This window comes from Taurulus bubalis (assembly GCF_910589615.1).
Source record: "Taurulus bubalis genome assembly, chromosome: 6".
Classification (NCBI taxonomy): Eukaryota; Metazoa; Chordata; class Actinopteri; order Perciformes; family Cottidae; genus Taurulus; species Taurulus bubalis.
The window spans coordinates 10,403,431-10,416,341 of NC_136594.1; the positions used below are offsets into that span (position 1 = coordinate 10,403,431).

General features: G+C 40.9%; 1 protein-coding gene across 1 annotated transcript in view; it reads right to left on the reverse strand.

Moving 5' to 3' along the window:
- Positions 1-12,911, reverse strand: part of sh3gl2a (SH3 domain containing GRB2 like 2a, endophilin A1) — a gene marked incomplete at both ends in the record, with an annotated part of 33,419 nt that overhangs the window by 3,836 nt on the left and 16,672 nt on the right. The window contains 5 exons of the mRNA XM_079219628.1: positions 222-380; positions 492-625; positions 926-1,069; positions 2,057-2,129; positions 3,002-3,070. Coding sequence (XP_079075754.1) covers positions 222-380; positions 492-625; positions 926-1,069; positions 2,057-2,129; positions 3,002-3,070 — 579 coding nt within the window. The remainder of the gene's footprint in view (positions 1-221; positions 381-491; positions 626-925; positions 1,070-2,056; positions 2,130-3,001; positions 3,071-12,911) is intronic.

The following is a 12,911-nucleotide window of genomic DNA, read 5'->3' on the forward strand; positions in this document are numbered from 1 at the left end:
GAAAACAAGAATAGGGTGATGACCCCGTGATTAACATGGTTTGCAGAAGACAAAAGGGAATAGTAGAGATCGTGGCCATCGCGACAGCGGAACATTTAAGAGAGAATAGTAAATTATTGTGTTGACAAACTCAACAAAACACAAATAAAAAGCCAGCTGTGTCAACGTTGAATGCAAATTATGCGATTAACTCAGGGACAAGTGATGAACATAATCCTTACATCACTCTCCAACAGGTTGAACATGCTCAGCTCGGCAATCTCCTTGGAGTCGTCAAATTTCTCGAGTGCCTGTTTGATCTCGTCTTCCGTCACTTTGCCCTGACGTTTCTTCTTATAATCAAAGTCCAGACGACGACCCTCCATTTTCTTCAGGTGATGCTGCAAAAGAAGACAAGAGAGGGAAGCTGAATATGTGTCCAAGAAATTGCTTCTAGATCACTGGTTGCATTTTTCTTTTCATGGTTGTTCATCAACGTTCTGCACTCGTACCTGAATCTCCTTGAGATCTTTTTCATGGAGGTTCTGCATTGGATCAATAAAGTTCTGCTTGACCTCTATGTCCAGAGCGTCCTTCACCTCTCCAAGCTCACGCATGGCTTCCCCAGCATCAATCAGAGCAATGCCTGGAAAAGTAAAGACACATTTAGACACTAAAACAAAAAAGATGAATAGCATAAAAGCTCAATGTCAGCGTAAAATATGAAAAATAAAAAGGTTCATCTGCATGAACATTATCTCATTAGAATCCGCAACAGATTTTTGAAGGGTTTTCTCTTTAATACCTTCACTGTCTGAAAAATAGGCTCATGCATTTTTCATAACATTGCGTCCTTGAGGGAATAAAATGATTCCACTTTGTTCTTTTGAAGCATACATAACAAAAGTGTTCTTCTGTTTCTGCGAGGAGCTTCAATGCTGCTCACCAAAGTTAGACTCCTCTCCGAGCTCCCTGCCAAACCTCTGCATGGACTCTCCCAGGATGGTCTCGGTCTGCGTGTAGCCCGGTCCCTTCTCCTGGCCCCGCATGCGTGACATGGAGTTTATCATGCTCATCTTGGCTCTGGTTGCTGTGAAGGCAAAGCACTAATGACAACAAGCACCACTGGGCCAAAGGTTTGGCCACGTTTTAACACAATGCCTGACTGTATTTGTTGTTTACAGATGATGTAGAGTTTTTTTGGGGGAAAACGTTTCATTTCATTTCTTCGAAACAGGTTCCAAAGTGACTGGATGGGCTGCGGAAGTAGAGTATGATCAAATATTCAGTTGCTCTACTTGGAGACATTCAAAGGTTTAAATGGCCAATGAGCACCCATAACACAGTAGTGTGGATTTCAGTCATCACATGCAAAACCATGAGGCAAAACTAGTCCAGCTGTCCAACGTTTTATTTTAAATGAACTAATTCACTGATTTCAACTTGATGCAGAGTCTGTTAGTCTGTTAGTCCAGTTGGGGACTTTTTCTTGGTGTCTGACAATTAGTCCAGCTGCAAATGTTCCTCTCACATCCTCACCTGACTGTCCAGATTATTTTATTTTCTATTTTTTATTGTTTAATAACCTCAAAGCAGAAGTATGAAGTGATCACATGGGTCTTATTGATTGACCGATCAATCAATTGCACCTGCTGAGCTGAATTAGGCAGGTCCTGAAACGTTTCCTCTGACGTTAGCAGAGGCGCTCTTTAATTAATGCGGGGAAACCCTGTTACTAGTGCGAGATAAACATCATGTCAACATATATATTAGAGACAATAATTATATCCCAGAGAAAAAGAAATAGAATTCTTCACAATAACGTACTTGAAAGAAAATATTCACATAGTGGTTGTATTGGTTCAACGTGGCATTGTTGATCATTTAAAGTGTGTATGTATGTATAGGTGTACAATATGTATGTTACCATGTATATATAATGTAAGTGGGTGCATAAAAGCTACATAGTATATATTGTTTTAATATTCTTTAAATATTGTAATATTGACTGGTGGGAAACAAGCCTGCAAGTAAACAATACATCACATTATAGTCTTTCACAGCTGGTTTATGTCACCTGGGTTTGGCTGCAGGTACTCAGTGGTCTTGGTCATGATGTCCAGCACTGCCCGAGCAGTGGTGTCCATCTTCTGTAAACCACAACGTAAAGCAACATATAGAGAGAGACAGACATAACGGTTCAGAAAAGATGTGGATAGAAACAAAAATAGGTAATGACTGAAAGATTGTGGGAGAGTATGAGATGAATATAACAGTGATAGAATAATTTATGCATCCGTTACAGAGAGAAAAAACAAGATAAAATAAAGTGTTGCTTTGTTCTTCAGTGTGGTGAGAGAGAGACGTGCAGAGCTGAGAGCTGGCCATGATATCCTTCATTAGTGGGATGAGACTCGCCAGCTCCCGACCGCTCTGCTTCTCTTTCTGCAGCACACGGGAACCACTAGCACATGAACACACACGATGGCATGTAAATACAAACATACACTGTAATGCGCTGATGCTCAAAATACATAAGCCCTCACATGGACATGCATGTATTTATTATTGCTCACATCATGAAAAAACTGAAATATGTTATTCAGGGAACCAATGTTTTCAGGGAGGAATGTACGCACACACTCACACACTCACGCACGCACGATTGTCGTAGGAGGTATTTATGGAGATCATTTAAATGATGTTTAAAAGAAAGCTACTAAGACTAAAGATATGAGTATGGGGGAAATCCTCTAGCTGGGAAAGCATGAGTGGTATGACTAATAACTCCAGAGGACTCATTTCAATTTAAACATATAATCCAAAGAGTTGGTAGCTCTAACCATGTTTAGCACCCAGAGTCACAAAATGTTTCCCATTTTAGATCTGAAACTAAGAAATATTTCTGGTGGAACTTTGTTATTTCTGATGTTCTAATAACTTGACAACAGTTTTCCAATAATACAAGCAGATATGGTTATAGTGATATATCCAACAAATAATTAAAAGAGTTCAGACTCGCCTTTTCCATTTCAGTGAAGTCATCGTCAAGCTTTGTTCCTTCTGCACCTCCAACTTTCTCACTCACTTTCTGCAAAACATACAAAGACAAACATGTTGAGGTTTAAAGCTTTTGTCAGCTTGAACAAATGATGGTGCATTGATTGGAAATGCTGCAAATTCCAGAAAGGTCAGTCCATTTCTGCAATGCTCAATACTGACGTGAAGCTCATAATTGAAATGACACAAAATAAAAACCTCTGCAAAAACATATTGGTGATCGGTCGAGAGAGAGAGAGAGAGAGAGAGAGAGAAAGTGAGAGGGAGCATCTTCAAAAGTACCACAAGCATTGCACAGGGATATGTTGCACAGAAGAAATTAAGGAAATCACACAGATTAGAAATGGTATGATTTTCTTTCTCAGCCTGCATTCGTCAAAATGGAGATGTTCACATCGTTATATAATAAACTGCAGCCTGCCTCATAGGTCTATCAGGAACTATTCAGACGCTTATCTGCAGTAAATTACATGTTTTGTAATTTGATTTCTGCAACATCAGGGTCACAATGTCTCTATGAAGATAAAGTTAAACAATAAAAGCACAGATATCGGCTTGACCTTGTGCCTCACATAACAGAAAACCCATTTCATTAATGATCACACAGCGACGTGAGCCTCACCTCGCTGCAGCAACACCAGTGCTCATGGGCAACAATGTCAGGAGTTTGTAACTGATCTTCCCATCATCATTTAAACATCTTAAACAGAATAGAATTGAGTATGAATGTGTTATAAATGTCTGTCACGTGTCTGTAGAACTGACAACAAAAATTCTGACAACTTTAGGTGCCCACACTTTAATGTAAACAGTGTCTGCTCTCTTGTTGCAAAGCTTCTTTAAAATGTTGGGTAGTTCACACAAAGAGGCACACATATTTGTACCTACATTTTTCATGCACATAATAATAATAATAATAATAATAATACATTCGTCTCACTCAATCTAGTCAACAGGCAGTCTGTTGGCTCCTGCCTTATACATGACAGTGTCAGGCTCACTGACAACCAATGCAGAGACTCTCCATCACTGCAGCAGAGAGGAAGAGATAAAGTATGGGCAGCAACAAGCTAAGAGCGTTGGCTCTTATAGCTTCAGACATGGCACAGAGCCATGTGCACAGACATAAACACAGAAACAACGCCTTTGGGCTCCTGTCCCCTCTCGCATAATATTTCCAGCTCTGCAACAATCCAGCTCCAGTCGGTGATGTAACCAGATGGCTCGAGGGGGCAGCAATCTGACACAACGAGGTCAGACGAGGCCCTCAGAGGACGGACTGAGGGAGGGAGAAAAAGATTTCAGGGAACGTCACAGCGCGTGACTAAAGAAACCATGCAAGCTAAGGTCAGTGGATGAAGTCTTTCCTCGAGTGTAAGACTGACAAACCACACGATACATTTACTTCTTTCATATATAATAATAATACAAATGATTGATTTTGTTCTTTTCAGCATCAAATCACAAAGCTTGTCCAATCACGTTGCTATCACCTCAGAAATATTGCAAAAGCAAAGTCTATTTGAACTTTTGAAGGACGCAGGAACTATTGTTCATGCTTTTATTTCCTCTTGTCTTCATCAAAAACACTTTGAATCGGCTACAGATTGTACAGATCTGAGCTGCTAGTCTTTTAACAAGAAGCAATACGAGCACATCCCATCTGTTATAGCCTCTTTACATTGGCTCCCCGTTTGCTTTAAGGTTGATTAAGATCTTAGTAATTACCTTTAAGGCTCTTCATGACCTAGCTCCAGACTATATTTTAGACCTCTAAATCCCTTATGAACCTTTGCATAGTATGAGATCCACAGGCAGTAGTTGTATGTCCCTTCCATAGTCCAGGCTGAAAACTAAAGTCGACATACAGTAGCTTTTGTGATCAGGCTCTGAGCTCTGGAAGGACCTGCCCGAGGAAATAAAGCTGCATCTTCTTTTAAGTCTCTTCTCAAAACATATTTTATATTAGAAAGCATATCCTGACTTTATCTGAGCTTTTGGCTTTGAATTTCTTCTTTATTATTTAGAATATTGCCCTTCATGTATTTCATGAATCATTTTTGGTATTTTATTTTGTATTTATTTTATTTCTCTCTGTGAAGCACTTTGCACTTTGTTTTAATAAGTGCTCTATAAATCAAGTTTATTATTCTGTTCTTGGAGTGAATCATCTCATTTCAAACAAATCAAAGATCCTGAAATAAAGAAGTAGATTAGTTAAATGTGTAAAACACACGAGGGGTGATCTGTGACAGAGCAGGGAAGGAGTGAGGGAAGGAGTGAAGGAAGGAGTGAAGGAAGGTAATTATAAGACTTAGTATCTGACAGCACAAGACTTTTTGAGGATCGGTGCTATGAGTCATCTGAGCAAAAGTGTCCTCTGATCCCACTTGTGAAAAAGCTCAATATTCTGACAGCAATGCCACACACACACACACACACACACACACACACACACACACACACACACACACACACACACACACACACACACACACACACACACACGCACACACTTTTTCCTGGCATTAGCCTCACCTACACATCACTACACTGCTTTCAAATCCTCCTTGAGTTGGTTGTCATGGAGACAGATACCTGCCCGGGCTTGGATTACCTGGTAAAGTGCGTACTGTGCATCTCAGCATCGGTAACTTCCTGTTATTCCTCTCCCTGTTTGAACCTGATGATCAGAGACACAGCCGTTCGATGGAAACGACGGCACCGCTTGGAAGACTTCGACAAACTGAGCTGTGAGAGATGGAGGCGTACGTGTCGAAAAAATGGCTGTAAAATAGCAATCGTGTCGTGTAAATGTCTGACCATGGTCCATGTTTATGTGTGTGTGTGCGCTTGTGAGCCGCAGCTGTGCCACCAAAAGCGATGCATGTGGTGACACTTCTGGTGTTCAACCAAGCCGTCTAATCGCTTCCTGTACTGACCGAGAGGACACCTGATACAGTGCGACTGAAGCTACAGTGCATGAGATTTCTACCTGGTTTCAGACACATATGTGACGTGTGTGGATATACATACAAAGATGGCCTCCTTTTAGATAGAAAACTGAGGCACATACGCATTACACCAAACACACACACACACTAATGAATCATTGGAGCTGAGATACACGTATTGACAAAGAGGAGGATAGCATCAAAACGAGGAGGCTCTCATATTTGTCTTCATGATATGTGGCAGTGAGTCACGGCTGTGCCTCGCAGTCGCCATTTTGGAGGATATTACCAAGTATGCTGTCTGTACAGAGAGAATTATTCTGATATTCAAAACCAAGGTTCATGAAACCAGGTTGAAGAGCTTCAAGATGACTGAGATTTATTTTACAAAACAATTCACTTCATGCAGGGTTTAAACTAATTTAGTAGGTTTATTTAGTTTTGTGTCCATAAGCTTACACTTATCCATTATTTCTTTCCATTAGTACTTGAACTGGAAAGATAAGATAGTCAGCAAATCAGCAGCCTGCATACTGTATTTACATGCAGGATTTAAAAGGGACATAAAACTAAAATATTGTTTATTTGAGGCTATAAACAAGTAATTTGTTCTATACTGACAGTACTTAATGTGTACATATAGGTCTGTGACTGACACTCGTGTTTTTTTAAGTTAATTGAGGAATCCATTGGTCTATGATGCATTAAAATTGTAAAAGATAAATAAGCTCTTGGTCAGTTTAACTTAACAAATTCTCATTATTGAGGAACTAAAACTAGGGAATGTTTGAAATGTGTGTGACAAATGACGATTAATCAAAATAACTGCAATCAAATACCCGTCATTCAGCTTATAAACAAACTGAATAATGACATCCCCCACATCGAAGATTGATTTGGCTCAGAGGTAGAGAGAGTCGAGGGTGTCGGAGTCAGAGGAAGTCCGTTATTTTTAAAGCTAAATTGATGAAAAACAACTCTGTCAAGCGGTGCCTGGAGGGACATGCGTATAGCGTGGCAGGGGAAGAGCAACTGAATGACTAGAAATGAGCTGTTGGTGGCTGTTTAGAGTAAGTGGAACAGCGCTGCTGTGCAGGCGGCTGCCCATGGCGCTGTCAACGCATGTTCAACCCCCAGACACTTGCAACGTGGAGAGCAAAAGACGGAGCCGGTGTTGTGCTTTCATGGCTGCAAGCTGAGGAGACAGCATTTTTAGTACAGAGATGAGGAATGCATGCCAGGACGAACGTGCACACACTCAGAGACGCTCAAGGACTGTATAGCTCGCCACAGATAATAACCACGGGACTGATGACTGATCCTTTACTCGCAGTGAGTTCCTACACGCTAAGTAAATCTGAACCAAGCCACTAGAAACCAGCAATCTAATTCCTTCCGGGGAAGCAGCACCACGACACAACCAATCTCTTTTTTGACCCCATTATCTGTCCCTTATTCCACAACCAACCTCACCCTTTTGTTTCTCCACCCATCACTCTCCCTCCCTCTCTCTCTCTCTCGCTCTCTCTTGGCCCTTGCATTCCTTATTCTCCCTGCAGGGGAAGGACACGGCAAGGTGAACTGCGCAGCAGTAGAGACAGTGTGAAGTGAACCTTACAGAGATTGAGGGAAAATGCGCAGTTGGCTGCTGGGAAACAACAGCAGTGGCAGAGATGATGCGTAACCCGGGACGGCACAGGCTGCTACGTCGCATGCAAAGCACTAGTAGTAGTAAAGGCTGTCATGCGCGGTGCCGATAGTGCGAGTGAATGCACATGCAGCTGATTTGTGATGCCTCCAGACAAAGAGGCAGTACAGGGATAAGGTTTCACTGCAGGGCGAGGGCTATTCCAAATATGTTGCAGCAATTGTATTCTATTATGATGTAATTCAAAGACTCCCTTATGTTTTAAGACGTATAACACGTACTCTGCTTTGGTTAATAATTTTTGCCCTCATTTTATTTTATTCCTGAAAAAGCGATCAAATACTTTGATAAAACCTCTTCTTCCTCTTTGAAAAGTCCAGAATATCGATGGCCAAAGTGCAAAATGATGACCTAGGAAAAGTGGGGAAAACCCTCCTATCTGCACCTTGTGTGTTTTTATTTTATTGGGTATCCTTAACAAATAGCACAAGTTTTTTTTTTTTTTATTCACAAAAAAGTGAATGTTTATATATATATCAGCCATTGATATATGAACATGCAAATATTGTTAATTTCAAAGACACAAAATGTCTCTGAGTTCACTGGTGAGTCTATTCTCATTGTATGTGCACAGGACAAGCGACAATAACACAAGTCTGACTGGAGGGGAACTTTAACACTAATGTGAAGAGAGCCGAAGGGGCATAAACAAAGTCCCCACTTTACATACCATTTATATATACACACACACACACACACACACACACACACACACACACACACACACACACACACGCACACACACACCGGTAGATAAATCTAAAATTTAATCAAATAGTATCGTACACATTTGGGGGAGTACGTGACTCCAGGACAACATTTTGCCATGATGACAAACACACAGACTCACAAGGTGAAAAACTAAAGCAGCGTTGCTGTCGCAGCCGGTAACAATAAGTAGAGCTAAATGTAGAACTTAGATCAAGACGACAGCAGCTCTGATTTACACAGGCACAGCGCAGAGGTAACATTAATATGTTGATATTGAGCAGGTGTAATGTTAACCACGTTCACCATCTTATGTTTGTTTGTTAGCATGCTAGCGTTAGCTAGTTAGCACAAAAACAAAGTGCAGCTTTTCAGAGGCTGATTGGAAATGTCATTAAAGGTACGTGGTCATAAACCAAAGTCCTCAGGATTCATCGTCTGGAATAATCATAAGATGTTTCACTCTGGACCAAAGAGGTGGACCGACAATCATAAATATTAAGCAGACAAGACATAATAATAGTAACAAGATCAGAACTACAACAAAAACTACACACAGCAAACCTCCTGGTTTAGTTCACCAATGAATTAGATCGCTCTCCTCACTCTCCCTTTTTTCTCTCCAACTGCCATCCATGCAAACCAAATTGGACCAGATTAAATGTGGAGAAGAAAATAGCCCAGAGATTTTGTCCGGATGCTGCTAGGCATCCTCCCCCGGCTGTTTGTCCCGAAAATGTCTTGCATCATCGCATGGGTCAGACAGCAGAGTGTCCTGACATGCTCTCACAGCGGCTCTTTAAAGGCACATCAGCATTTAGAGGCTCAAATGACAAAACAAGGTGTGAGGAAACCAGCTTGATGTAAACCGGTCAACTTCAAGTGTATTTCCTGCCGAGAGAGAATCTCTACTCACAACAAGTCATGACTGATCTGCATGACATTTAACAACCAACAGGACAAGCTGTCTAATCACCTTCTCCCTGGTTAGATGTTTTGTTAAATGGATGTTTAACTGCAATTGTGTTACTTTTTCTAAGCATTTCTTTTCTTTTTTTCTTATTCGATACAGATGGAGGAGTTTGATGTGTCTTTTCATGCTGGAAATTTCCCATGCAGGGCAACAAAGACTGAACTAAACAATGAAATGATGCATTGCTCACAGCATTTGTTGTTCAACAGACACCACATTAAGTATAAGGGCAGAGGTCAAAAGTAAATATTCTGTATTCTATATGTACAAGAACATTATAAATGTTTGTCAAACTAAATACTATGACACAATTGATCTTTCGCAGTCTCATGTGTATATAATAAAATGCAATTTAAGTTGAAAAGATATATTTTAACAGGAAGAGTGAGATGAGTGGATTGTTAGAACTCTAGAGTGGTATTAAATATTCTCATAGCTCTCGGCGAGGAAGCGAATAAATACATTACCCCAAATGTCCCTGAAAGGAGAAAATACGTTTGTTTTTTATGAATAATTTAAAGAATGTGTTGCTCCAGACTTTTAGGGTTTCAGCCAACACTTAATGTTGTAATTAATCCTTCTGTCCCCAAACTAAAAAAACAGTTACTGGATCCCACTCTGTTATAAAATCAGCAGGCCAACAGTATGTTCTTCTCCATAAAGCAAACTGCTCACAGAGATTATTGGAAACACAACAGGAGAGTATAAACAGCAAGGTTTTACACCTCTAGGACACCCTGAGCTAATGCTATTAAATGTCTGAAGAGGAAACCGACGCACTCTGACACTTAAAGCGTCTGCTGCTGCTCTTAAACGGGAGTCCAGGATTAGATTACACGACTAACAGCAGAACACACTGTGATCAATACTACAACATCATATATACACACACGTTCATGCCGTGTGTGTTATTATTCATCCTCCAGCTTTGTCTCACCACCATCATCATGTATCCCAACACTCACAATCTCTGGCACGCTTTCCTCATTCACTCTCTCACACACACACACACACACACACACACACACACACGAGGTTATGATGTTGGCTTATTAGTTCTTGTATGTCTTCATCTGTTTTTGAGGTTTAAAAAAAATCTTACATAAATTCAATTTTTACTATTGTGGATTAGTGGATCCTTTAGCTTTACAAAAAAAGTAATCTAAAGGGAGCGAGCTCTTCTGTTTGTATTTTAATAACTTAACTCTAAAAAGTAGTTGTGATTGTCTGTGGGATGAACCTACTGCATATATTGTTCATCTCTCTCTCTCTCTCTCTCTCTCTCTCTCTCTCTCATCACTCTTTAAATAGGTTTTATGCAGTAAGCTTCCACCTTGGTGTTGTGTACATACATTATACATGGTCATATATGCAGCCGTTACATAATACATTTAGTTTGCTTTACTTGATAAAAATAAAGAATAGATCTTTTCCTATTTGTCTGCCAAATAACCGATTGCTGTGAACAAAAAAAGACTAAAATCATCTGTCATTTCTGTGTTTTAGTTGTTAAAAGTACAATCAAGCTCTATGTTGGTGGAAAACGTTACATTTGTAATTACAGGAACAGCCAAAGACTTATACTGTATGTCAAAACAGGATAACAACTAGACTGACTGCCTCGCGTTCGTACAGTATCTAGCAGTGAAGTTGCAGTTTTTGTCCGTGTCAGTCCAAGACTTTGAAGGAATACATATGCTTTGAAGGAAGGTGGTGTTCTGGGTTGGTGGCATCAAGAATTGGAGGTCAGCAGTCTCAAAAAGCTAAAGGCGATCAGGTTGGAATTGGACAGTGTGGAGGTGTTGGCGGAGAGGACGACGAGGGACAAAAACAAAGCCGCCTTGGATAACCCTTCTCACCCTCTCTACATGAGCTGTGGCAGATTGGCAGCTTGTTGCGGAAGAGAGGGATGAAGGACAAGATCAAAGCCTGGGAGTAGTTCCTCATTCGAGTCGAGGGTCTAAGGATAGAGGATGTTGTGAAGCCCCTTGAGGCAATTTTTTGATTATTTTTTGATTGGGGATATAGGGACATAAATAACATAGATTTGACTTTGAAACATGACCAGAAGAATGTGCTTGCAGACCAATTTAAGATGTCACAGTGAAGATTGAACTTTACCCGTTGGATATCAAATGTCACCACTTTGTCCTATTAGCTATTTGTGTGAAATATTTTTCTGTGCGCTCAAAATGACTTTTGGTCAATGAATTCAAGTCAGTTCATCTTTGAGTCCTGGTGGACTGTGAAGAAGTATTCCCTCAGGGCGCTCCTGAGGTAGCACGTTAAAGAGAATGGGAGTTACGTACGACGACCTGAAAGCATAATGCCTCCATGATGACTTTTAAATGGACTGTGTTTCTGTATGTTCATGATGTATGAATGAATACAGAGACTGAGACACATACATACTGTACTGACACGTTAATGATCGAGTTTGAGTGTTTTTTCCCAATAGCGTCTGAAACACAACAGCCAGTTCACCTTTATGCCAGCCGTTATTTTTAGCATTCACAACTGCACTGCTAGCATTAGCATCAGTCACATGTCGCCCAATGTGAGCTGCTGCTGCTGCTGCTGCTCTCCTCCCCCTCTTGCCTCCCACGCCTCCTCCTCCTCTCCTGCTCACTAGTCTAATCCCGGCCAGGCACACGGAGGCCACTGCTTTAAATACGCCCAGGGTGGAAGAGGGAGATTAAAAATGACAAGAGTGATTAGTGAGGCTATTAGGAGGACAGTCACTGCTGTTGGACAACACTAGGAGGATCTGACTCTTCCTGACAGCATTAAAACCCCTCTTTTCCACCTACCGGTTTTTACTCCTGTGGGAGCATCTCCCAACTTGTTTATTTCTCTCATTTACTTGTTCAAATGGTATATATTTCACCTATTTCTCGCCTTCAAACTCTCCATTTTCCCTTTCATGTTTTGGGTAAAAGGATAATGAATGAGGATAGAGGCAGAGAAACAGGAAGGCTTCGATCAGATGGGATTATAATACAAAACTGCCAAATCTTGAAAAGCCAAAAACAATTGCATAACGCCCAGAAGATCTTTGTCTTGTTTTTTTCCCAGATTGCCTCTCTTGTTTTTCCTCCCTTTGTTCCACACTCCCTTTTTTCTTCTTTTCACCTCCGAACAGCCTCAAGGCCTCACTGTTCTCATTGTCACATTTCTCATGCAACACTGCACCGAGTATATTCACTGCTGGACTGTGACTGGACAATATGTCGGACTACATTTCTCTTAACGGGAATCTACATGGCCACCGTTAAACCTAGACACACCACAGGGACCAAACTGTGGACGGATATTCATACTTGACTTAGAATCAACTGTATAATTGTACAGACTGTCCTGAGAATACACCATAGCTCTCGTGGAATCATGGGAAATCCATTTGTTATTGTTAAAGCCAATATGGAGGGTTGCTGCTTCCTGCTCCAACTGCAGCTGTTTCAGGGTGATAGAAATCCCGCAGAGCATCAAGGCCTGGGGCGGCATTAGATGGGACAAAATGCAAAGCTAA